Raw genomic sequence first — 27,865 nt, 5'->3', positions numbered from 1 at the left:
AAGAATCTATCAACCTCTGCCTTAGATATGCATGAAGATTTGGCCTCCTCAGCTGCCTGTGGCAACAAATTCCACAGAGTCATCACTCACTGATTAAAGAAATTCCTCCTAATCTATATTCTAAAAGGATACCCCTCATTCTGAGGCAGTGTCCTTCGATCTTTGACTCGCCCATCATAGGAAACATCCTCTCCACATCCGCTCTACCAAAGCCTTTCACCATTCATTAGGTATCAATGAGGTCACCCCTCAATCTTCTGAATTCTAGTGAATACAGGCCCAGAGCTATCAAATGCTCTTCATATGACAAGCCATTCAATCCTGGAATCATTTTTGTGAACCTCCTTTGAACCCTCTCCAGTTTCAGCACATCCTTTCCAAGATAAGGAGCCCATAACTGCTCACAATACTCTAACTGAGGCCTCACCAATGCTTTATAGTCTCAACATTACATCCTTGCTTTCATATTCTAGCCCTCTTGAAATGAACGCTAACATTGCATTTGCTTTTCTCACTAGAATCAACCTGCAAATTAACCTTTTAGGGAATCCTGCTGAAGTGCCGTTTGCACCTCAGTTTCTTGTATTCTCCCTCCATTTAGAAAATAGTCAACCCTTTTATTTGTTCTACCAAAGTGCATGACCATACACTTCCTAACACTGTATCCCATCTGCCACTCCTTTGCCCATTCTTCTAATCTAAGTCCTTCTGCAGCCTCTCTACTTCCTCAACACAACCTGTCCCTCCATCTATCTTCATATCATCTGCAAATTTGGCAACAAAGCCATCAATTGTATCATCCAAATCATTGACATATAATGTAAAAAGAATTGGTCCCAACAGAGACCCCTGTGGAACACCACTAGTCACTGGCAGCCAACCAGAAAAGGCTCCCTTTATTCCCACTCTTTGCTTCCTGCCAATCAGCCACTTCTTTATCCATGCTAATACCATGGGCTCGTAGCTTTCTAAGCACCCTCTTGTGTGGCACATTACCAAAGGCCTTCTGAAAATCCAAGCACACAACATCAACCAAATCTCCTTTGTCTAGCATGCGGGTTATTTCTTTAAAGAGTTCCAACAGATTTATCAGGCAAGAGTTTTTCTTGAGGAAACCATGCTGACTATGGCTTATTTTATTATGTGCCTCCAAGCATCCTGAGACCTCGTCCTCAACAGTTGACTGCAACAACTTCCCAGTCATTGACATCAGACTAACTGGCCTATAATTTCCTTCCTTCTGCCTCTCCTCTCCCTTCTTGGAGAGTGCAGTGACATTTGCAGGGCTTCATACTGAAACATCAACAATTCATCTTCTTCCCAGGCCCCAAAGATGCTGCTCAACTCACTGTGTTCTTCCTGAAGATGGTTTCTTTGCCCTCATCTCTAACTTCTGCAGTCTCTTGTGAGCCCAACTGTGGCTGAACCTCATTCAACTGGTTCATAAAGGTTTATCATGATCTCCTTGTTCACATTCATTGTGCCAGTGTAATCATCTACCCTGACACTTTCAATAACTTAAATATGTATACCTCAACCAAAGTTGCTTGAATTTCCAGCATCTGCACAATTCCTCGTGTATACCGCTAGATCTCTCAACTTGTGCAGCCGTTTTAGGATATGCTGTATAGTTTATATTGCTTTTTTAACTCTTTAGAAATTAACCCTTCATATTCCCCCAGCATCACGTTTCAATTGCCAAACAACTGTCCTTTCTCCCATCGTGGTCTATCCTAAAAGCTTCAGAGTCGATTATGTCTTCATCATTTGCAAATTTGGAAAGGTACTCTATGTAGCCTTTCAGCCCAACACGCACCTGCTTTAGTTGAGACTCCGGATGCACCTTTATCCTTGGTAAAAAGACTTCTAGGACATCAAGATTAACAAAAGATCAAAAATGTAAAGCCATTATGTTCCCTTGCCCCAGGTAAGCTACGGATTCGGCTCAAGTACGCATACAGACGACAGTGGCTGCAATGCGCCCACCCGGTACAGGTGGCGCTGTCGTAGAAGACTAGAGTGTCTTGTAACCATGAGGGGCGGAGCGAGTTGCGTCATTTCCGGTGTTGGCGTCCGACTCGAAGTGTTTGGAATGGCGCTGGTGATGGAACCGATCCGGCTGGACAGAGGTGGGTCAGAGCGGTGACCGAGAATGGAATGCACCCCCTAATCTGTTACTGGCTCCCCAGTAGTGTATAACTGGGAGCCATCGGCCGCACGCCGGTCTAATGGTGGCAGCTTTGCACCGAGTGGTGGGAGGCGGTTGACGGCCACCCGGAAGTCTGACCTGTTAGTTGTTTATTTTATCTCGTTGGGGATCGACTACGAACAACCAGATAAACAAAAGTCGCGTAATTTAGTTAGCTCCGCGTATCTAGTAGCCGTTAAGGTGTAGATGTGTTTCATATAGGATTAGTGTGTCTGTTCTGACTCGGCATCGTTCCACGAACCAGCGAGCCCTGAGCAAGGTATCTTGGCCAAAACTCCGAGAGCTCTCTGATCTTACTAGGGTATTATATATTGCAAGGCAAACATGTGAATGAATCGCTGAAAGGAATGCCATCATTGGTAATGCAGCAACACACATCAAAGTTGCTGGTGAACGCAGTACAGTATCCTCTGAATACAGTGAGCTTTCTTGGGAAAAAATGTGAGATGATTAAAAAACCTGCTGGTCAAATGCAGTCAATACTAGAGAAAGCTGCCCAGTGTACATCTGTGGAATTTGTTGCCATGAGCGGCTGTGCGGGCCAAGACTTTGGGTGCATTTAAGGCAGAGATAGATAGGTTATTGATTAGCAATGGCATGAAAGGGTAAGGGGAGAAAGCAGGGGAGTGGGGATGACTGGAAGAATTGGATCAGCCATGATTGAATGGCGGAGGAGACTCGAAGGGCCGAATGGCCTACTTCTGCTCCTATATCTTATGGTCTTATGTATATGCACCTAATAATTCAGTGTGGGGAGAGCTTTGATTTTACCTATTTACCTTGGTTTCTTTTACTTAGCTATTGGAATTAGTGTACTATTGTCTCATGCACTGAGGTGCAGTGAAAAATCTTCTCTTGCGTACTGTTTCATACAGATCAAATCATTACATAGTGCATTGAAATAAAACATTTACATTGCGGAATGAAGTGTAACAGCTTCAGAGAAAATGAAGTGCATGTTAACAATAATGTCCAAGGTCACAACAAAGTAGATTGTCCATCTTACCTGGCTAAGGAACTACAGGTTTCCCCTGCCATCCGAAGGTAGAGCGTTCCTATGAAACGGTTCGTAAGCCGGAATGTCGTAAAGTGAAGAAGCAATTACCATTTATTTATATGGGAAAAATCTGTGAGCATTCGAGACCCAAAAAATAACCTACCAAGTCATGCCAAATAACACATAAAACCTAAAATAACAGTAACATACAGTAAAAGCAGGAATGATATGATAAATACACAGCCTATATAAAGTAGAAAGACTTTTCTACAGTCATTGCCACACTGTTCTTTGTAGCAAAAATCTCACGCAAGCGCTCTCAGCAGAAACACTCTCTCCGGTAACCTTTAAGCTATGAAACTGCCAAATCATACCAAATAACACATAAAAATAGACAGCCTATATAAAGTAGAAATAATGTATGTACAGTGTACAGAGGCAATTGTGCGTCGCCTCTGATCTGGGCCGACATTTACATGCCAAGCGGCACCTAATTAATTAGCTTGTTTATTTTGGCTTTTTTCTTAAAGATGTGCTGAGTGCATCCTGGCTACCGCTACATTCTCCACGGCAATGTATCGGTCCGCGGCCCAGGGAATGGGGTGTTGGGACATTGGGGTGTCATCTCATCGTCGTCTGTTTCCATCAGGGTAGGCAGGTCATCTTCGATGTCTGCCTGCCTCGATGTCGAAGGTCAAGGTTCGTCATCTGCTGTGGCTGATGTGGAAGGCTTGAAAAATGACAGTATGCTTGACTGCTTAGCTTCGCACATTTTTCTATCATACAGTTCTTTGTAAGCACTCAACCCATCCTGCAAATTTGCCCTAAACCTATGTACCCTTTCAAAATTAAAGTCATACTTTTCTGCAATCATTGTTGTCAATTGCAACGAAAATCTCACACAGTTGCTTCACGTTCAGTTCCTGGATGACTTCACTTTCGATCCGTTCGCTACTGCATTCAGTTTCGATTGTTATCCTTTCCTCTTCCAATTGCGTCAGCTCTTCATCTACCATTTCTTGGTCTTGGGATGCCAAAACCTCTTCAGCATCATCTTCATCAACTTCCACAAGCCAAACTCACTTTGTCCTTACTTCGTTCACCATGATTGAAATGCTTAATTATGTCTAGTTTTACGCTAAGTGTAACACCCTTACGAGCTCTTTTAGGCTTTTCCGATACCTTAGAACTCATCTTGCTAACGGCTGCTCACAGGCACGTGCTTAAGCAATGCAGGTTAGAATGCAGTTCCGGGGAGGGAGCTTGGCTGCTCGGGGTGCGTGCTACCTTTTTTCATAACGGTGAAAACAGCTTCTATTAGCGAAAACAGGGAACTAATGTAGGTCTTTCGTAACAGCAAGGTTTCGTAAAGCGAACGTTTGAAAAGCAGGGGACACTTGTATTATCTTAATAGTGGGGTAGAAGCTTATTCTTGAGCATGATGCTTTAGAGACGGAACACTACAGCACAGAAACATGCCCTTCAGCCCATCTAGTCTGTGCCAAACCATTAGTCTGCCTAGTCCCATCGACCTGTTCCTGGACCAAAGCCCTCCATACACTTCCCATCCATGTTTCTCTTAAACGTTGAAATCGACCCCGCATCCACCACTAGCGCTGGCAGCTCATTCCACACTTTTAGCGCCTTCTGAGTGAAGGAGTTTTCCCTTAATCTTTTCACCTTTCACCCTTAACCCGTGACCTTTAGTTATAGTCTCTCCCAACATCAGTGCAAAAAGCCTGCGTGCACTTGCTCCATCTGTACCCCTCATACTTTTGTATACCTCTGTCAAATCTCCCCTCAGTCTTCTATGTCCTGGGGAATAAAGCTCTAACCTTTTCAAACTTCAGGTCCTTAAGTCCCAGCAATATCATTGTCAATTTTCTCTGCACTCTTTCAATTTTATCCACATCCTTCCTGTAGGTAGGTGACCAAAACTGCTAACAATACTCCAAATTAAGCCTCACCAATGTCTTACACAATTTCATCGTAACAGCCCAACTGGTGTACTCAATACATTGATTTATGAAGGCCAGTGTGCTAAAAGCTTTCTTTAGGACCCTGTCTACCTCTGACTCCACTTCCAATTTCAAGGAATTATAGATCTGTATTCCCAGACTCCTCTGTTCTACCGCACTCCTCAGTGCCCTGCCGCTCACCTTGTAAGACCTAACCCAGATGATCCTCCCAAAGTGCAACTTCTCACACCTGACCACATTAAATTCCATCTGCCATTTTTCCAGCTGGTCCAGATCCCACTGCAAGCTTTGATAGCCTTCCTAGCTGTCCACTACACCCCAAATCTTGGCGTCGTCGTTAAATTTGCTGATCCAGGTTATTAATATAGATAACAAACAACAGATCCATCTTGTATATCTTGTACCCAACAGAAGTGGGAATGTCAGGTGGGCGGGGTCTTTGAGTATGTTCAGCCGCATGCTAAACGTTGGAGGAACGCAGCAGATCAGGCAGCAACTTTGATAATGCTTGCTGCTTTGCTGAGGCAGCGAGAAGAGAAATAAGAGTCCATGGGGAGGTGACTGGATTTCATGATGTGCTGAGCTGTGTCCGCAGTCTCCTTGGTTGTGAATGTTGCTTACAGACCGTGGCATAATGAATGCTTAACCTTACAAAATAGATTGGGCAGGCTGTTAGCCATCATAGTACAGCACAGTACAGGCCCTTCGGCCCAGATAGTAAAGCATGACTTCTTTAATGTTCCTTCTTGGAATTAGCTTACAGTTTTAGGAGTACAGGTGAAGACTCTGAAGGGTAGGCTGTCAGAAGGTCTCTTGGAACAAAGAGAATCAGATATTTGCAGTTGCAGTAGTTGACGTCGAAAGTTGCTGAGAAGGATGGTTATGTCATTGAAGTTTAACATGATGTTAACCGTTACACTTTGGAAGAGCGATTGTGGAAGGAATCTTCGGTGAAGTGAAGTGAAGAAACCTGACCAGGAGTGTTGGAAGTGGTGATGAGAACTGATGATGCAGTCTCCTTTTCAAGAAGGAGGTAGTTTTATGACCTGGTGATTTTTGGAATGGGTCTAAGGAAACAAGTTCTTTTGGTGAAATTGTTGGATTTGAAGCATCAGAGAAGAACGAAATGAAATAGAGTTTTTGAAGGACGGACAAAAGGCATTGTGACCAGGGAGGAAGACAACCGCATTTTATGTATGCCTTGAGAAAGGAAAATGTTTGCATGCAAGCTTGTATCAAAATTTCAAAAATAAACTGCATATATCAGCATAGAGTCTGTCAGAAGTGCCATTTATCTTTAAACTGATTTTGTCTAGTTTCTTGTATTCAAGATATTTTTCCCAAATGAACAGGGAACTCATTTGTATAGTAGTTAATCTTTTATTTCAGCAGCCTTATTTAACAAAATTATTTGATTTTTGTTTTGCTCAGTGTGGAACTTTGCTGTAGGTATAGATAACAAAAGTTACAATAACTATTCCTTTGTTGTATACACCCCCGGCTACTTTTTAGGTACGCCTGTACATCTGCTCGTTAATGCAGATATCTAAGTCAATCACGTGGCAGCAGCTCAATAGATAAAAGCATGCAGAGATGGTCAAGTGGTTCAGTTGTTCAGACCAAACATCACAATGAGGAAGAAATGTGATCTAAATGACTCTGACCATGCATTGGATGTTCGTACATGACAGAGTGGTTTGAGTATCTCAGAAACTACTGGTCTCCTGGAATTTTCATGCACAACAGTCTCTAGTGTTTACAGTGAATGGTGTGAAAAAGATCTGGTGTATGGCAGTTCTATGTGTGAAAACACCACGTCAATGAGGGAGGTCAGAGGAGAATAGCCAGACTGGTTCAAAATGGCAGGAAGACGACAGTACTCAAATACCCATGTGTTACAACAGCGGTATGCAAAAGAGCATCTCTGAATGCACAACATGGCAAGCCTTGAAGTGGAATGGCGACAGCAGCAGAACACCACAAATGTATTCAGTGGCCACTTTATTAGTCCAGGAAGTTCATAATAAAGTGCCACTGAATGTATATATCAAAGAATTCTTATAGATAGATGAATACCTTATTGAACCCAAGGGAAATTACAGTGAGTAGCATTACAAGTGGACAGATATGCAAATATACAAATTCAGGTTTCCCCCACCATCCGAAGGTAGAGCATTCCTATGAAACGATTCGTACACCGGAATGTCGTAAAGCGAAGAAGCAATTACCATTTATTTATATGGGAAAATTTTGTGAGCGTTCGCAGACCCAAAAATAACCTACCAAATCATGCCAAATAACACATAAAACCTAAAATAACAGTAACATATAGTAAAAGCAGGAATGATATGATAAATACACAACCTATATAAAGTAGAAATACTTCTCTGCAACGATTGCCTGCACAGATCTCCGTAGTTAAAATCTCACGCAAGTGCTGTTGGCAAAAACACGGCGCAAGCGCACTCCAGTAACCTTTAGGCTATGAAGCTGCCAAATCATACCAAATAACACGTAAAAATACACATCCGATATAAAGTAGAAATAATGTATGTACAGTGTAGTATCACTTACCGGAATTGGGAAAGCGCGGAGCACACTGATGGTGGTGTGTTAGACTGAGTCGTCGGAGGTTGGGGTGGTGCAGTGGCCCCCACCCTCCGGGCAGCGAACCGATACCGATCCGCGAAGCATGCAGGGGTCCAGCGGTAGCCAGGGTGCATCCAGCGCATCTTTAAGAAAAAAGCCGAAACAAACATGCTAATTAATTAGGTGCCACCCAGCACGTAAATGTCGGCCCAGATCAGAAACGATTGCCGATTGCATCGCCTCTGATCTGGGCCGACAATTACGTGCCGGGCGACACTTAATTAATTAGCATGTTTATTTCGGCTTTTTTCTTAAAGATGTTCTGTGTGTCTCCCAGCTACCGCTGCATTCTCCGCGAATCGGTATCTGTCCGCAGCCTGGGTGTTGGGGTGGTGGGACACTGGGGTGTCATCTCGTCGTCTGTTTCCATTAGAGCAGGCAGCTCATCTTCTATGACTGCCCGCCTCAATGTCGAAGGTCGAGGTTCGTTGGCTGATGTGGACAGCTTGCTTGACTGCTGAGCCTCGCGCATTTTTCTATCATACAGTTCTTTGTAAGCACTCAGACCATCCTGCAAATATCCCCTAAAGGGACGTACCCTTTCAAAATTAAAGTCAAACTTTATCATTACTCATTCGGTTTCAATTGTTATCCTTTCCTCTTCCAATTGCATCAGCTCTTCATCTATCAGTTCTTGGTCATGGGATGCCAAAACCTCTCCAACATAATCTTCGTCAGCTTCCACAAGCCAAACTCACTTTATCCTTACTTCGTTCACCACGATCAAAACACTTAATTATGTCTAGTTTTACGCTAAGTGTAACACCCTTATGAGCTCTTTCAAGCTTTTCCGATACCTCAGAACTCATCTTACAGACGGCTGCTCACAGGCACGTGTTTAAGCAATGCCGGTGAGAATGCAGTTCCAAATCCGGAGGAGAGCAGCTGCTCGGGGCGCGCGCTGCTTTTCTCGTAACAGTGAAAACACCTTCTGTTAGTGAAAGCGGTACTAATATAGGTCTTCCGTAACAGTGAGGTTTCGTAAAGCGAACGTTCGAAAAGCGGGGGACACCTGTATCTGAAGAGAAGTAAGAAAGAATAAAAAAGTAAGTTACCTCAAACAGTCTTAACAGGAGGGGGTCATCACTTCCCTGGCTATAGGTTGACTCATTATAGAGCCTAATGGTCAAGGGTAAGAATGACCTCATACTGCGCTCTCTGGAGCAGCACAGTTGTCTTAGTCTATTGCTAAAAGTGCTCCTCTGTTCAGCCAAGGTAGCATGCAGAGGGTGAGAAACATTGTCCAGAATAGCCAGGATTTTCCATAGGGTCCTTTGTTCTACCACAGCCTCCAGTGTGTCCAGTTTGACGCCTATAACAGAGCCAGCCTCAGTTTATTGAGCCTGTTGACATCACATGTGTTGATGCTGTTGCCTCAGCACACCACCACATTGAAGGCTGTGCTGGTGACAACAGACTGGTAGAACATGTGAAGGAGAGGCCTGTATCCTCCAAAGGATCTCAGTCTGCTCAGGAAGTAGAGGTGACTCTGGCCCTTCTTGTACACAGCCTCTATATTGGTGCTCCACTCAAGTCTGTCATCCAGGTGCACCCCCAGGTACTTGTAGGAACACATTAAGGGCTGTAGGTGAATGAATATATGTTAACTGGTCTGTTATTACTAACTATTGAAGATAGACTATGTTAAATTAACTGTGAAGTTTCTAATTCTGAGGAGACTTACTGAATTAAGATTATAAAATAATTTAAAAATAAGATCAAATGGTGTTCCCAGTTTATACTGTGTTATGAATGAAGATCCCTATAACTGCAAAAACAAAGAGAATAAGTGATGCCTGTAAATATCTGTCCTGTGAAGTACTATAACCATTTTCATGTTTCAAGGAGAATTGTTCTCACTTTGAAATAATTAGATGATTTTGTATAATTCATTTATGTTGCATTATGCAACTTTAAATTGCACGAATATTTGCAAGTTGAAGATGTGTTTAAATGCATAAATTGATGACAGATATGAAGTAATAAAGACACTATAGAAGTCTTTATGTTAGCACTGTGAAATCTGCTGGATTTTTAAGAAGTTTAATCTTTAAGAAGTAATTATCAAACACGTTATAGCCTTTATTTTCCTGTGTGGGGATATGTTTCGAAAGTACGATTGCAACAATACTCAGAACTTTCTAATTATTTGGAACATTGTGTCATAAAACTACAGTAAACACCAGTAATCAGGAGTTTAGAATGGTTTTGGTGGTGTAATGTTATTGTAATAATTAGCAAAATAATTATTTTTGATTCAGCTTGACTGTACCTAAATCTGTCTGCTTTTCAGATGTGACTCGAGCTATTGAGTTACTGGAGAAGTTGCAAAGGAGTGGAGAGGTACCACCCCAGAAACTACAAGCTTTGCAGAGAGTGCTTCAGAGTGAATTCTGCATTGCTGTGCGGGAAGTATGTATTTGAACATTTTCTCCCTGTTGTATCATATATAATCCATTTCTTTGAAAGTTACTGAAGTTAATTAGGCCCATGTATTTTTACAGACCAATATTTTACAAAAATCATATTGGCAATGCAAAAGCAGTATAGCATATTGTACTGTTGCTTAATTTTAAAGGCTTGGTACATGATTAAATAAACTAACTTTCTTATTTTAACCTCAATTATATACATAAAATAATTTTTAAAGTGCCCTAAATGCAAATATTTTCATACACAATTAATAATTCCATCCTTTGTCCATAAATTTCACAACATTTCTCAGTAATATTAAACCAGATTCTAATTTGATAACAGTTACATGGGTGTGTAAGATCTGGCTCATAAGAATCAGACAATTTATTATTTCCCAGTGGAAGCTATAGATTAAATTGCAAATGTTCTGCTTTATAATTGGTTGGCAGCCTATCTTGTCCAATTTTTACTTTTTAAAAAAACAAGATTATATTAAGAAGAAAAAGGAGCACGCTGTACAATTCTTCAGTCTGGTCAACTGATCTGATCTTGATTTCAATTTCACCTTCTCCACTTGCCAAAAGCCCTTCACTTGTCTGTAGTCATAGTCTTGGCAGTAATATCCAATATTTTGCCTGCAGGTTTATGAGCATGTTTATGAGACTGTGGATATTAACAGTAGTCCAGAGGTGAGAGCCAATGCCACTGCAAAGGTAAGAAAGCGTCTTTTGATTCAATTATTGGAATTTTATTTTATTGAAAGCAATTAGAATTTTATATAGTATTTGACAATATTTACATAATTAATCATGGAGAACCAGTATCTCTAAGTTTGTGCTGCAAAAACACCACATTTAATCTAAGGATGTGGGCATTACCACAGTCATATGTACTGCCAGTCATTAGATGCCTTTATGTCATTTGTAAATGAGCACATGTGAACTGGAGTTGCCAATTCCAAGCCAAAAATATGTGTCAGGTTCTGTTTCCCAGGCATTACTAAAACCCTTTTTAACAACAGATGGGTGGCTTTCATAGTAGTTTTCTTCCTTTGCAAATTTGGTTTGCTACATTAGGATTAAAGCATAAGTTTTTGGTCATTATTCACTTTTAGTGGAGGAAAGTTAACTAATTGTTGCTGGAAACAAGGCTGTTAAATGTGGTCTGGAGTAAAAGGCCTTTGAGTTCAGTTACAGGATGCATTTCCCAGAAAGAGCTTAATATTTCATGTTTTCTTCATTTTCTCCACACTTCCGTCAATGTCTCCTAGTTTCTACCACCTACCTATCCTAGAAACATTTTACTGTAACAATTAGTCATAGTCATACTTTATTGATCCCGAGGGAAATTGGGGTTCGTTACAGTTGCACCAACCAAGAATAGAGTATAAATATAGCAGTATAAAACCATAAATAATTAAATAATAATAGGTAAAGTATGCCAGATGGAAATAAGCCCAGGACCAGCCTATTGGCTCAGGGTGTCTGACCCTCCAAGGGAGGAGTTGTAAAGTTTGATAGCCACAGGCAGGAAAGACTTCCTATGATGCTCTGTGTTGCATCTCGGTGGAATGAGTCTCTGGCTGAATGTACTCCTGTGCCCACATTATGTAGTGGATGGGAGACATTGTCGAAGATGGCGTGCAACTTGGACAGCATCCTCTTTTCAGACACCATGGTCAGAGAGTCCAGTTCCATCCCCACAACATCACTGGCCTTACCAATGAGTTTGTTGATTCTGTTGGTGTCTGCTGCCCCAGCACACAACAGCAAACATGATAGCACTGGCCATGACAGACTCGTAGAACATCCTCAGCATCGTCTGGCAGATTTTAAAGGACCTCAGTCTCCTCAAGAAATAGAGACGGCTCTGGCCCTTCTTGTAGACAGCCTCAGTGTTCTTTGACCAGTCCAGTTTATTGTCAATCCGTATCCCCAGGTATTTGTAATCCTCCACCATGTCCACACTGACCCCCTTGATGGAAATAGGGGTCACCGGTGCCTTAGCCCTCCTCAGGTCCACCACCAGCTCCTTAGTCTTTTTCACATTAAGCTGCAGATAATTCTGCTCACACCGTGTGACAAAGTTTCCTACCGTAGCCCTGTACTCAGCCTCACCTCCCTTCCTGATGCATCCAACTATGGCAGAGTCTTCCGAAAACTTCTGAAGATGACAAGATTCTGTGCAGTAGTTGAAGTCCGAGGTGTAAATGGTGAAGAGGAAGGGAGACAAGACAGTCCCCTGTGGAGCCCCAGTGCTGCTGATCACTCTGTCAGACACACAGTGTTGCAACCACACGTACTGTGGTCTGCCAGTCAGGTAATCAAGAATCCATGATACCAGGGAAGCATCCACCTGCATCGCTGTCAGCTTCTCCCCCAGCAGAGCAGGGCGGATGGTGTTGAACGCACCGGAGAAGTCAAAAGACATGACCCTCACAGTGCTCGCTGGCTTGTCCAGGTGGGCGTAGACACCGTTCAGCAGGTAGACGATTACCCGGCGAACCAGCACATATTTGGGATGTGAGAGAAAAAGCATGCACCGGGGGTAAACCTGTGTGGACACAAGGGGAATGTATACAGTTCACACAGGTAGCTCCAGAAATCAGGATTGAAGGTGGACCACTGGTGATGTGAGGCAGCAGCTCTATTAAATGTGACACTGAATATTTAGAAATGGGTAGCTTGTAACTCCTGTACGTAATTGAATGGGAGATGTGCATCTGTAATTATGAAGCCACTGGCATATGGTGCACATCTAATGATGAATCTATTTGTTATTTCCTCGGGAAAACTACTTCAGACAGCTGCCTGAGAATCTAGATTCCGTAATATTTTGCTGAAAGCAACGAATTAATTGAAATTGCTCTGAAATCTATTTTGAAAATTGGTTCTGACAGCTAACAGAAGCCCTTTAAAAGAAAGCCACACACAAATAATATTTTCAGTGTTTAACAATAGAAATTTTGGGTACTTTTCGAAATACAAAAGAAGAGGCTGAATATGAAACTTCACATTTAAAATTAAATTCATCAGTGTGTTTATTATAAAATAAAAACACAGAAGTGCTATAGCACTATTCTTTGAGAGACTAAATCCAATCTTTGAATATATATCTTGAAAGGCTGTGGATTATTGAAATAAGCTAAGTAGGGGCAAAGGGGGAGGGCAAGCATGGAAAGTGACTGCGAAGAGTTAAAGTGTTGTTGCTGGGGGAACAGGGTGTGTAGAGTGTGACTGAAAAAGAACTCTTTACTTTTTTAACCTTGTGTGTATTGTATGTAACGAGAAAGTGCGTGATGCTTATAGTGTAGAGGTCTGAGTTTTGTAGTATTTAATGTGATTATAAATAAGTAAATTCTTTCATCAGGCAACAGTGGCAGCATTTGCTGCCAGTGAAGGTCATTCACATCCAAGAGTTGTGGAATTGCCCAAAACAGATGAAGGTCTAGGATTCAATATAATGGGAGGAAAAGAGCAAAACTCTCCCATTTACATCTCACGCATAATTCCTGCTGGCATTGCTGATCGACATGGAGGGCTGAAACGTGGAGATCAACTCTTATCAGTAAATGGTGTGGTAGGTATATAGTGCATACTTGAAAGAACTTGAGTTTGTATCGTATCTTTTCACATTCTCTATGCATCCCAAGTGTTTTTTTTTTTACTTGAATTGCAGCTAGAAACATGTTTAAATCTGCACTTTAAAGAAATCTGCTGAAAAGTTGTGTGCAGAGGGAGCACTGGGTATATAATCAGCAAATGTTTTTGTTCATTTCCTCAGTAAAACAATGGCTAATTAAACTGAACAACCAATTTAGCAGTTACAGTTGACCTGTGCATCTTTGAGAGAGAAAAAAGAAGAGTTCTTGGTAATCAATACCCGTATACCCTTCTCGAAAGCATTTATCTTAAAGGGTTGAAACAGAATAATTAGAAACTATTGTCATAAGTTTGACTCTTTGTAGACGTTCTGGTTTAAAGAGTATTAAGCTTTTCTAAGAACCAGCTTCTTCAAAATCAGGAGATTAAAAAATTGACAGAGAAGTGCATGTATTGACATACCTCTGACTATAAGCAAGTTCCTTTTTTATTTCATCAATGTCATATTTAGATGTTTCTCCTTTTCCATTTCTTCCTGAATCCCTAATCACCTGTGTTAATATTTATCTTTTGCACCATTCTGAAGGCATGCATGAGTGGATAATGTCTATTGAAATAGAGATAATTAATATCTCTTTTACTAATATCTACAGTACAGTGCCAAATGCTTTCTGTGCTTAGCGATTTGGAAACAAAAGCAGAGTTAAGATACTGTAATTTATTTCAACAACATTGAACCATCAATGATTGCTAAATTAAAATGTTTTTAAACCTTATAGGGAATCTAAATTTGTTACTGACTTCGTTTTTATTAGTTATATAACATATATAGCATAGAAATGTGCCCTTCAGTCCAGCAAGTGTGTGGTAACCATCCACGACTTATTTTTACACTAATCCTACCCTATCCCACATTACTCTCGCATCATTTCTATCATTCACCCTCTAGATTCTGTACTTCTCTTACACACCATGGCCAGTTTGCCCACTGAACTGCACACTTTTAGGATATTGGAGGAATCCCTTGCAGTCACAGGGAGAATGTGCAAACATCCGAGGTCAGAATTGAACACAAGCCTTTGATGCTTTGGGGCAGTAACTCGTTTAGCTATGCTGACCCGGCCCCCGCCCCCCGGCATAGTGTTCCTGTGTAAGGAAATATTTGTATCCGAAAGAACAAAATTTTTTGGATTTCTGAAATTCAGCATGGAAAACCATAAGGGTCTCTTCAGAAGTGTTCTTTCAAAATAGCAAGGGGGGAGTTTTGCATTATTGATTCTTGCATTTCAATATTTTGAGCTGTCCAAGTGGTCCAACAACTGCTCTTCAAATTAATGATGACGCACGTTATCGCGTAAGAAAATGTATTGGGTGCAGATGTGGCACCGTGGTTGCAAACTATATGTTTTTTGGCTGATATTTATTTTTATTTGGGTTTTTCATGTATTTTTTATTCACAGATCCATTTTAAGATACTTAAGTGTTAAATCATAGGCAGAAGCTTCAAACCAACATTTACCATATTTGCCTAATTTTGTAAAATAGAAAACCAGATTGATATCATGTGGGCATGGTATGGACTAATTATAATACTGCTCTCACTCATAAAGACAGTGACTCTGCCCCTAAAGCAAAGGAACCAGGTTCCTGGAGGGGAAATTAAATAGAGAAACAGATAATTATGGTTTATTAGCTATTGGAAAGCTATAATTGCAATTTAAGTGCAAAGTAATGAGAGGAACTGTGGTGAGGTATTGATGTGTTAAAACCGTTTTAGAAAATGGGGCAGTAACAGGTGATAATTGGAAAGAGTGGATGTAAACACTTTTTCTATTTCTTGTCATTCAGTTAAATTTTAGTTCATACAAAAATGCTTTCACATTTGCACAATCTTTGAACATTTTAAGAATGAAATTTAAAATAACATCATTGGACAAGAATGGTTGTCAATTTGATATTTCTACACGAGTACAGTATTAGACAAATGCTGAATAATAAATTAATGCTGGGGGAAAAAAATCAGGCTTCCAACATCTACAGTATTTGATTTTTGAATAGTCAGCTATTATTATGCAATTGTGTTCTTGAATACTTAATCTGTTGAACTTGTTTTAAAACATGCACTGATGTGAACATTCTGTATAGGCATTTATTTCTTCAAAAAATTACAATTTTCTTGAATGGATTGTAACCATTTCTTTGTGTTGGTTCACTTCAAGACACAAAAAGCCTTCCCAATGAGGTTCTGTACATAAGTGATTCTTTGAACCAAAATTGGAAAATCCATTTATGTGCACAATGGGTCCATGCATTGTTGCTCCATGGTCGATTTTAAAAAAAACGCCAACACTTAAAATTTAGGATAATTTACCATTTCATGGCACTGCTATGGTGGATTGGGAAAAAATACAAGTTATGACTTTGGTACTGATTCAAGGCACAGTGTAGCTGCTATTATGTTTAATCATTTGAGTGACCATTTAGGAGTGAAGTTTTTTTCTTGTGTAACACACTGCTAATGTAATGGCCTCTCTGTACTGTTTCACTGCTAAGGTAATGGTTTCTCTGTAGCAGCAATGTTTGGGTTATGACTAGAGATCATGGGAGCTTTGGAATGTATGTTAGCCAATGAGAAGCATGTTGTTCTTGCTTGTGGGTGTGGGAGCAGGGATTTCGCGGTCTTTTGTTGGCGAGAGATGGAGAGGAAGGACGCGAGTGGAGAGAGTTGGTAGAATGCCGGACGGCGTGGAGTAGGAGCAAGGGTCCGAAGGTCACTGACGCTTGGAGAATGTCGATGGGGGACAGATGGATGAATCCATGAGCTCCATCATGCACATTAGACTGTTTCATTAAAATGGGCCCTTTTTCTTTTTATTTTCTTTACAAACCCTATAGTCGGATTAAGATTTATAAAGTTCAGTCGTTTAATTGCATATGGTCTACTGTCTGATATTTTGCGGTTCGGATTTGTAACCGGGCAACGCATCATGCAGCATCCACACAAACGAGATTTCATAGTCTGGCTGGGCCAGAGGCTGTCTTATGCTAGACAAACACATGCTGGCCGAACCTCAGGGTTACAATTGTAGGGGTATCGTTCAAGGATTGATTCTCTTGGATGCTGTGTGATTGCCCTGAGCATTGAACCAGTGGGTTGTGTGTTTAAGTCTGCTGGTATGGATGCTGCTGGGGTGGAGCGGTGGTGTGCCTCCGTGGGGTTACTGGTAACCAATGCATGTTGAGTGGGGTGGATATTCGTACCCCGGATGAATTGTTAATTCGATATTTGAGTACAGTTAAAGCTGTTGGCAAAGTTGAGGTTGTTGCGCAGAGGTTTGCTCAGACCTTGTTTTACTTCAGGCTAGCAATGGTGTAACGGCGGTGGAACTGCCCGGTTCTGTCGGTGCCCCAGGTGAGCCAGGGCTATGGCATACTGTCAGGGAGAAGGAGAACATAGCGGAGCAGGCTGGGGTGGAATCTTCAAAGACAGGGTTCGATCGTTTCTGAGGAGTGAGGGGAAGGAGTGGCCTTGGTTGGAGTTGCGGAACCAGATCTTATACCGGGTCACATCACCCCTGGACCGACCTCAGCGGTGCCAGCTAGTTCTGCCAGAGAAGTATTGGAGGAATGCGTTTAAGTCACTTCATGATGATTTTGGGCATTTGAGGGTGGAGAAGACCTACGGATTGCTCAGAGACCGGTCTTACTGGCCCCAGATTAAGTCGGAGGTTGAAGAATAGTGCAACCTGTGCCAGCAATGCCAGCAACACGGCGAAAGTCTTAGTCATCATGGACCACTACCCCAGCTATGCGCAGGCTTTTCTTACCAAGGACCAGAGGGCGTCTACAGTGGCCAAAGTGTTCTGGGAGAAGTATTTCATTTATTATGGCCTTCCCAGGCAAATACATAGTGATCAGGGATGGGATTTCGAGAGCAGGCTCATCCATGAGTTACTGGGCATGCTTGGAGTCGAGAAGTCAAGGACCACTCCCTATCATCCGCAAGGTGATCCCCAGCCTGAGAGGTTTAATCGGACCTTGCTAGACGGGCTCGAGATCAGCAAGAAGAGCAGGTGGAGTCAACATATTGGACATCTGGTTCATAGTTACAACTATACTTGAAATGAAGCTACATCCAGGTATATTGCAGTTCGGATTTGTAACGGGGCAACACATCACACCACATCCACACAAGTGAGATTTCTGTTTGACTGGGCCAGAAGCTGTCTTCCCTTAGACAAACACCTGCTGGCCGAACCTCAGGGTTACACTTACAATCAGTTCCATACTGTGTTGTTGTAGGACAGGCTGTTTAGCATACAGTTCCCCTGAGTGAATTCAGTTTAGTGTAAAATTAGTGCCAATTCTGAGTGAAAAGTTCTGAGAGCATACTGTGAACCACTTGAATGCAGCACCAAAATCTAATGACCCTGAGAAATTAACTTGGATTTGCTTATCTTAGAGAAACTGATGCACTAAATTAGATATATAAGATTATCCTCATGTTTATGTATACAGATTGAAAGAGCTGTGTGTTATTTTTATTGCTGATGGTTATCACTACTACCACTTACTCAGCTTTAGTGGTTTTGTATTAAGAAATGAAAAATTCTGCTTTCTGCTACTTTTGAATGTTCCAAAATATGTACCACTGTAAGAGGGAAGGGAGAGAATTAATGTTATGCTCTGTTTCTTTAAAGTTTACACAATTATTTGGCAGTATGTTCTATTTTTAAGTCAATGCCTAAAACATTAGTTGTCCTCATTTTTTTCTAGAATTTTCAAAGAGTGAATACTGTGTTGATGCAAGGATTTTTGTCCACTTTTTATTCATGAGATGTGCAAATTGCCAACAAAGCTGGCATTTATTGCCCATCCCTAATTAGTCCCCGTGTGGTTTGCTAAGCCATTTCAGAGAGGTTGAGAGTCAACTACATTGGTGGGTATGGAGCCAAGGGTAGACCAGACTAGTTGACACATCTGTTTTGACCTGAAGAAAAAGAGCATTTTTGTACAATCCAGTAATTTCATGGTTAGCTGTTGATACTAACCTTCTATACAAGATTTATTTATTTACCTGAAATTTAAATTCCCTTAGGTCAAGTTGGGATATTCAGACATGATTCTGGAAGGAGGGAAGTGTCCAGAGTTTTCTGGGCTAGCTCAGGCTTCGATTAGAAATGTTAAACATTTTTCTTTGCTACCTAATATAGAGTGCCTTGAAAAGGTATTCAGCCCTACAATTGCTTTTCACATTTTACGGTACGGTCTCGTCTTCTAAATTTAAAATATATTGAAGTAGGATTTTTGAGCTCATCTACAAAACATTGTGAATCGTGACAAATCAAAAGAAAAATTCCAATATCTGTCAACAGTTTACTAAAAATTAAAAACCAAAATTGTGAGGCTGAAGAAGTATTTGTCCCCTTTGAAATCACTACACTAACTTTTCTCAGATGCAATATATTACCTTACCAACTCACTCAATTTGTTGATGTAGAAAATTGGGGGAATTGCCTGTTATCAATGAATTCATAGGAATAAATACCTCCTCTCTCTGTAAGGTCCAATGGTATGGTAGATTTTCAACAGACCAAATCTAAATGAAGACCAGACCAACCCCACCAAGCATTCAAGACCAATCAGGGAAATGATAATGGAGAAGCGCAAATCTCGAAGGCACTGAGCATACCTCAAAGCCCAGTGCAGTCCATTGTAGAAAAAGTGGAAAAAAGATATGAAACCACAGGTGCGCTACCTAGGTCAGGCTGCCCCTTTAAACTAGATCCTGGGAGAAGAATGGTATTTGTAAGAGAGGCTACTGTGACACCAATAGTCACTCTCAGTGAGCTGCAGAAGTCAGAGGCTGCAACTGGAGATGAAGTTCATGGTTCCACAATCTCTAAAAAAAGATGTTTATGGAAGAGTGGCAAGGAAGATTCCCCGGCTAAAAGAAGAATATCCTTGCCTGTAAAGGTGGGGAAGAAGGAAGAGCCAGCATAGAAATTGCAACAGCCCATTCATTGAATAGTGTCAACCCATGGATGCAAGTGCCTATTTATATTAATGTTTTTAATTGCTAGAAGATGATTTTAAATGTAAAAAGATTTTTTTAACAATCACCTTTATTTGTCACGTACATCAAAGCATACAGTGTAGTGCGTTTTTTGGTTCAACAAACAACACAGTAGGAGGATGTGCTTGAGAAAGCTCACAAGTGTCATTGTGGTTCCAGTGCCAAAATAGTATGCCCATAACTTTACCAACCCTAACCCGTATGTCTTTGCAATGTGGGAGGAAAACAGAGCACCCAGAGGAAACCCACACAGTCACAGGGGGTGGGGGAGGGGAAAGTACAAATGCCTTACAGACAGCAATGGGAATTGAAAGCTGTTTGCTGATTGCTAGCGCTTTAAAGTGTTAATGCTATCGGCTTACTTTCTATTAGACATTTCCAAAAGCCTTTGACAGTTGTGAGCTGCCAGAGGCCACCTTAGTTTTCTGGGTCTCCTGGGTCTAGCCTCTGTTGCCTGGTTGCATCGTGGAGCCTGCAAATTTGATCCTCTCTTTTCAGGCTTGGTTGGTGTGAGTGGCTGGCAAATACAGGATAATCCTTCCCAATGGCATTTGTTTTACTGTTGTGCATATTTGGAGCAATATGCTAGAAAGATTGATAGGGTAGTTTTGAAGGCATATGGAATGCTTGCCTTTATTATTCAAGGCATTGAGTTCAAAAGCCAGAAAATTATGTTGCAGCTTTATAAAACTCTAGTTAGGCCACATCTAAGGTATTGCATACAAATCTGGCTGCCCTATTATAAGAAGGATCTTGAGGCTTTGGAGAAGGAGCAGAAGAGGTTTACCAGGATGCTATTTAGATTAGAGTGCATGTGCTCTTTACTTTTTTTATTTGCTGAGACACAGCGCAAAATAGGCCTTTCTGGCCCTTCAAGCCACACCGCCCAGCAATCCCTGATTTAACCCTAGCTTAGTCACAGGACAATTTACAGTGACCAACCTTCCTACCAACCAGTACGTCTTTGGACTGTGGGAGGTAACTGGAGCACCCAGAGGAAACCCACGCAGTCATGGAGAACGTACAAACTCCTTACAGTCAGCAGCAGGAACGAGAGGTTGGACAAAGCAACACTTTCAGTACGCTGGATGAACTCAGCAGGTCAGGCAGCATCAGTTAGAAACAATGAGTCGACGTTTCGGGCTGGAACTCTTCGTCAGGACTGAAGAATGAAGATAGGGAAGGATTTGAAGAATGCTTGTAGCTTCAGTTGAAAGACCAGTAATTTGAAAGACAAAGGGGTGGGGGAGGGGAAACATTGACGTCACAGCCCTGAAAACAATGGGTAGTAGAAGAAGGAGGCGGAACCATGAGGGAGCTGGGGGAGGGGGTAGAGTGAAATAGGGATAGAGGAAGGGAGGGGGAGGGGATTACCGGAAGTTGAAGAATTCTCCGTTCATACCAAGGGGCTGGAGACTACCTAGACGGTATCTGAGGTGTTGCTCCTCCAACCTGAGTTTAGCCTCATCATGGCAGTAGAGGAGGCCATGTATGGACACATCTGAATGGGAATGGGAAGCAGAGTTGAAGTGGGTGGCTACCGGGAGATCCTGTCTGTTGTGGCGGACGGAATGGAGGTGTTCGACGAAGCGGTCCCCCAATCTGCGTTGGGTTTCACCGATGTAGAGGAGGCCGCACTGGGAGCACCGGATGCAATAGATGCCCCCAACAGACTCACAAGTGAAGTGTTATCTCACCTGGAAGGACTGTTTGGGGCCCTGGATGGTTGCAAGAGATGAGGTGTAGGGACAGGTGTAGCACTTACACTTACAGGGATAAGTGCCGGGTTGGAGATCAGTGGGGATGGATGTGCGGATAAGGGAGTCGCGGAGGGACCGATCCCTGCGGAAAGCGGACAGGGAAAGATGTGCTTAGTGGTGGGGTCCTGTTGAAGGTGGCGGAAGTTGCGGAGGACAATGTGCTGGATCCGGAGGCTGGTGGGGTGGTAGGTAAGGACAAGGGGAACTCTGTCCCTGTTGTGTTTGCGGGAGGATGGGGTGAGGGCCGAAGTGTGGGAAATGGAGGAGATGCGGGTGAGGGCATCATTGATGATGGTAGAAGGGAAACCATGATCCTTAAAGAAAGAGGACATTTGAGATGTCCTGGAACGGAAAGCCTCATCCTCAGAGCAGATGTGGCGGAGACAGAGGAACTGGGAATAGGGAATGGCATTTTTGCATGTGACGGGGTGGAAAGAGGTATAGTTGAGGCAGTTATGAGAGTCAGTGGGCTTGTAGAAGATGTCAATGGACAGTCTGTCTCCAGAGGTGGAGACCAAGACATCGAGAAAGGGGAGAGAAGTGTCCGAGATAGAGGAAGTGAATTTGAGGGCTGGGTGGAAGTTTGAAGTAAAGTCGATGAAATTGACAAGCTCAGCATGGGTGCAGGAAGCAGCACCAATGTAGTCGTCAATGTACTGAAGGAAAAGTTGGGGAGCAGTACCAGAATAGGTTTGGAGCACAGACTGGTCCACATAACCAACAAAGAGGCAGGCGTAGCTGGGTCCCATGTGAGTTCCCATAGCTACACCCTTAGTCTGAAGAAAGTGCGAAGAGCCAAAAGAGAAGTTATTAAGTGTGAGAACCAGTTCCGCCAACTGGAGGAGGGTAGTGGTGGTGGGGAACTGGTGAGGTCTATTATCCAGGAAGTAGCGGAGGGCTTTGAGGCCTTCTTGATGGGGAATGGAGGTGTATAAGGATTGGACATTAATAGTAAAAATGTAGCGGTTGGGACCGGGGAATTGGAAGTTATTGAAGAGGTGGAGGGCTTGGGATGTATCCCGGATGTAGGTGGGGAGGGACTGAACGATGGGTGACAAAATGGAGTCCAGATAGGCAGATACAAGTTCGGTGGGACAGGAGCAGGCAGAAACTATGGGTCTACTGGGACAGTCAGGCTTGTGTATCTTTGGGAGGAGGTAAAACCGAGCGGTACGGGGTGTGGGAATAATGAGTTTAGAGGCAGAGGATGAAAGGTCTCCGGAGTTGATAAGGGCGGTGATGGTGCGGGAGACAATGGTCTGATGTTTTTTGGTGGGGTCCTGTTCCAGTGGTAAATAAGAAGAGGTGTCAGAGAGCTGCCGTTTTGCCTCAGTGAGGTAGAAGTCCGTCCACCAGACTACTACGGCACCACCTTTGTCGGCAGGTTTGATGGTGAGGTTGGGATTAGTGCGGAGAGAGTGGAGGGCAGTGCGTTCAGAGGGAGTGAGGTTGGAACAGGAGAAAGGAGTGGTGAAGTTATTTTGTTTTGAAGGTATATGGAAAAAGGGAGGGGGAGGGAATTACCGGAAGTTGGAGAATTCCATCCTCCACCTGTTCAATAACTTCCAATTCCCCGGTCCCAACCACTACATTTTTACTGTGGATGTCCAATCCTTATACACTTACATTCCCCATCAAGAAGGCCTCAAAGCCCTCTGCTACTTCCTGGATAATAGACCTCACCAGTTCCCCACCACCACTACCCTCCTCCGGTTGGCGGAACTGGTTCTCACACTGAATAACTTATTTTGTGTTTACGAGAGGTTGGACAAATTTGGGTTAATTTCTCCGGAGTAGCGAGGCTGAGGGGAGAACTGATAGAGACCTATAAGATTGTGAGATGCATGGATAGTATAGACAATATCTTTTTCCCAGGGTTGAAATGTTAAATATCAGAGGGTATGCATTTAAGGTGAGCGGGAATAATTTCGAAGGAGATCTGAGGGGTGAGTATTTTACACAGAGAGTTGTGGGTGCATGGACTGTGCTGCCTGGAGTGGTGGTAGAAGTTGTACATTAGGGACTTTTAGGCGACATTCAGATAGGCACATGAATGTGGCAAAAATAGAAGGCTATGGTCGTTATATAGGCAGATGGGGTTAGTTTCGTTGGCCATTTGATTACTAATTTAATTGGTCAGTACAAAGAGCCTGTTCCTGTACTGTGCTATGCTCTACTGATCCTTCCTGAACAAGACTTACTTTTTTTCAAAAAGCGTGGACTTATTGTTTTATTTTTCATGGCAATAATGTCCCAGCATGTCCCACTGCAAATAATATTTTTAAAATGTTATCAATATATAGGCAAAGGTCTTGTGTTCCTTTGAGATATGTTGTCCATATTTTTGTTGAGGTAGACTTGATAATCTTTGCTTCCCTTCAAATATTACTTTGGGATTTTAGAGTCCACTTGAACAGGTGGAATTTGCTCCAATAATCAGAATTGCTTCAATAATATGCAAAATGTCATTTAATTATATCACTAAGTCCTGAATTGAATCTATCAGTTATCTCTGGATTTGTGCACAAATACTTCCAACTGGGACAAAGTAGTACTTCAAAGGTATAAATGATAATCCCACAGTATCCAGTTTAATACTAAAAAGTAATTTCATATGCTTATTTTTAGAGTGTTGAAGGGGAACACCATGAAAAAGCAGTCGAACTCCTAAAAGCTGCCCATGGAACTGTTAAATTGGTTGTGAGATACACACCAAAAGTCCTGGAAGAAATGGAATCAAGGTTTGAAAAAATGAGATCAGCGAAACGCAGGCAGCAAATCAACTATTAATTATTCTAATTCTTCACTGATTTAATGCAACTATTCCAAAATGTGTGAGATGAGATGATCAGGCAACATCATGTGGTGAGATGAGATGAGATGATCAGGCAACGTCATATTAAACCTTATATCCACATTGACAGTGTATCACTACAAATTTTTGCTCAGTGAAAATCCAGTATTAACTTTTCAATGAAGATACTTTTAATTATTTAAGATACTCATTTTACAATGAACATAATGAGTTCCTGCATTTTTCCCAATTTGCATATACTTTCTTGAAGCAAAGATTGACAGTATGCTGTTGGTTTAAAGTTCAAAGTAAATATATAATCAAAGTATATATATGTCATCATATTCAATCCTGAGATTCATTTTCTTGTGAGAATACTCAATAAATCCGTAATAGAATAACAACCATAATGGAATCAATGAAAGAGGGCACCAACCTGGGCATTCAGCCAGTTTAGAAATGAATAAACATTGTGGTGTACTTAGACAAATTTTGAACAACGGGTGTTGAAAGGAAGTGGATAGGACACAGGCTACGATTTTCCACTTAAATTCTCCTTATCTGGAACCTGGTCACTAATTTTTTTTGACCTGTGGAAACAAGAGAGTTGCTAAATTCATCTATATCTAAATGGTAAATGCATAATGTGGCTGCTAGAAGATGGTAATTTGGGAAGTTACTCGAGCTGTTCCAGTACTACTTGGATGTCCCAATGAGTTCAGCATTGGTCAGTTATGCTGCCAACAAAATGGGGAGGAAAATATAAAAGGATACTGGGTGCCTATATTTGATTTAGGATCATTTGATGTTGACATTGCTAATGATTAGGTTTAATCTCATAATTAAGAATTGCCCATTTTAAGCTTAATTTCTTCAGATGAGTAAGAACAGAAAATGCTTGGGAAAAAATTCTGAAGTGTCTCAACCTGAAACAATCTGCCTAGAATATTTCTAGCATTTTCTGTTTTCTGGAATCTACAGTCTTGTAATTTTTCCAAACAAACTTCTTTGCTGTAGATCTTAGAAGAGATCACATTTCTTTTAATAACTGAATTGCTGTTATGCAGTTCCAATAAAGTTGTTGACAATGATAATAAGTCAGTTACAGTCCACATTAAACATATTGGTGTCTCATATTGCTAATTATCCGATTTTTGGCATTTCGGCTACATTTATCAAATGAAAGAAGGTCGAGCTACTTAACTTGACTTTGGATCTGATATGCATGCCTTTCAGAGAATTCCAGACTCCCAAAGCAATTGTCTTTCTATCCTTGCCACCTTGACCACTCCTGACCCTAGTAGTGCAGCGAGCCTATGGAAAAAATCTAAATCGGTCTTAACTGACCTTTATATAAAATTAATTACAGGATTTCTTAATTTCTCAATCCACTAATTTTACTTCTATCTCCATAGAAAGACATTATTAAATTTTCTTAGACCAGCAATGAATACACAGAAACTTATGTTAGTTGACTTCTTACTTCAGGTTTTCTACCACTTCTGCTACTAGTTTTTACAGAACAAATTTTGTATTTGGGCATCATAATTTTTGTACCGAACTTTATTCTAAAACAGACAATTTAGTAGCCCTGCAGTTAAAAGCAAAAAAGAAATTAATTCAATAACTAATTATGCAATAAAGACTAAAATGAATTTCAGCCTAATATAAATGTTCTATGGTGCCAGGAACACCATGTGGATTGTTTGAATGAGTGCATTTTTAAAACAAGGTTTTGGTAGCACTGTTCCTATTGTCTTGCTTAGTACTACACTGATTACCAACACTTGTGATTTCCACACAAGATGAAAGTACAGAAATATTTAATAGTATAAACTAGACTACTTCATTTTGTATATTAGAAAGCTAGAGTGTTTTAAACTTTTAAAATTCTGCTTGTTTGAAATGCATGCTCTCTTGTCTGTGGCTGTGGCATATAATGCTGTACTCTAATGTGCCATTTTTATACATGGGCTTAAATATTAACATCAGTATCCAGTACCTTTTGCTCGTATGTACCTCTGGATTGTTTGGTGAATTGTTCTTGTGTCCCAACAGTGCAGTTCCATAAATTCAGTAGTCTATATATTAAATTATTTACAAAGTATATATTTCATAATCATTATCAACCCTCTTGAAACTTGTGGTTGAAGTTCTTTTTAAACTAATCTTTTTTCCTTGTCTTTATTCAAAAGAAACACTTTTGTTAAAAGTCAAAAATAGTGGGTTTTGAAAGTTTTTAATCAATTTCTTGTGCAATATTTGTATTAAACAATGTCTAATAATGTCATATTGATAAAATGTTAACTTGGTTACAGAACGCTACATCTCAATCTTTAAAGTTTTCTTGGTTCCAATTTTGTATGAAGACTTCATTTACTCCATGCACTGATGTTATGCTTTTATTTGCATTTTGTTGATCTTTTTGAGGATGCTTTCAAAATCTCTGACACCAAATGTAAAGAGTGAATCATGCAGATAAAATGGGCTTTCATTCTAATTTAAATAGTGTACTTGATGTTTTGAAGTTGACCAAATTAATGCAACTTGAAATATGTAACACTAATAGCATAAATTTACTGCAGCATTTAATGTTAATGCTAAATTTCCCTATATTGAGCAGGATAAATGTATTGCTTTTAGTGACTTTTTAAGCCAAACCAAGTGTGAATAATGCCGTATTTTGTTTGTGTGTATGTATATATTAGAATTTTTTCAAAGGTAAAGACATAGTGTACTGAGGGGTTTGATTTCTAACCAGTTTAAAATTTATTGTATGGATTTATCTTTTAATCCTATCTTTGTCTACCTTTACTTGTGAATATTGCAATTTGTATTCAAAATAAAATGAGAGGCAACAGTATGCTCTTCCAAACTTCATTGAAATATTTGCAAAATATAATACAATAATCATAAGATATAGGAGCAGTATTGGCCTATTTGGCCCACTGAGTCTGCTGATCATGGCTGATCCATTTCCCTCGCAGCCACAATCTCCTGCCTTCTCCCTGTAACCCTTCATGACCTGACGAATCAAGTATCTATCAACCTCTGCCTTAACCATACCCAATGACTTGGCCTCCACAGCTATCTGTGGCAATGAATTCCACAGATTCACCACCCTCATTCCTCATTTCTGTTCTAAGTGGGCATCCCTCTGTTCAGAAACTATGCCCTCTGGTCCTAGATTCCCCCACCTTATGAAACATCCACTCTACCGAGGCCTTTCAACATTAGATAGGTTTCAGTGAGATCTCACCGCCCCCCCGCCCCCCCCCCCATTCTCCTGAATTCCAGTGAGTACAGGCCCAGAGAAATCAATTGATCCTCATATGGTAAGCCCTTTCATTCCTGGAGCATTCCAGTGAACCTCGTCTGAACCCT

General features: G+C 41.2%; 1 protein-coding gene across 1 annotated transcript; it reads left to right on the top strand.

Moving 5' to 3' along the window:
- The first annotated feature begins 2,045 nt into the window (after positions 1–2,045).
- Positions 2,046–27,344, top strand: lin7c (lin-7 homolog C (C. elegans)). The gene is made up of 5 exons (XM_072272705.1): positions 2,046–2,129; positions 10,128–10,246; positions 10,891–10,962; positions 13,619–13,828; positions 24,316–27,344. The coding sequence occupies exons 1-5, from the start codon at positions 2,093–2,095 to the stop codon at positions 24,475–24,477; spliced, it is 600 nt and encodes a 199-aa protein (XP_072128806.1). The 5' UTR covers positions 2,046–2,092; the 3' UTR covers positions 24,478–27,344.
- Positions 27,345–27,865: the final 521 nt, after the last annotated feature.

The sequence above is a fragment of the Mobula birostris genome, chromosome 11, assembly GCF_030028105.1.
Source record: "Mobula birostris isolate sMobBir1 chromosome 11, sMobBir1.hap1, whole genome shotgun sequence".
NCBI lineage: Eukaryota > Metazoa > Chordata > Chondrichthyes > Myliobatiformes > Myliobatidae > Mobula > Mobula birostris.
The sequence above is the reverse complement of the archived record's forward strand: the minus strand, read 5'-3'. Positions and strand labels throughout refer to the sequence as shown.

What these genes read in the sequence shown, in the direction of transcription:
- lin7c (XM_072272705.1), top strand. Translation starts at nt 2,093, where the DNA reads ATGGCGCTGGTGATGGAACCGATCCGGCTGGACAGAG. An exon ending in ACCGATCCGGCTGGACAGAG is followed by an intron (nt 2,130 to 10,127) that starts GTGGGTCAGAGC and finishes TCTGCTTTTCAG; the next exon opens with ATGTGACTCGAGCTATTGAG. An exon ending in TCTTATCAGTAAATGGTGTG is followed by an intron (nt 13,829 to 24,315) that starts GTAGGTATATAG and finishes GCTTATTTTTAG; the next exon opens with AGTGTTGAAGGGGAACACCA.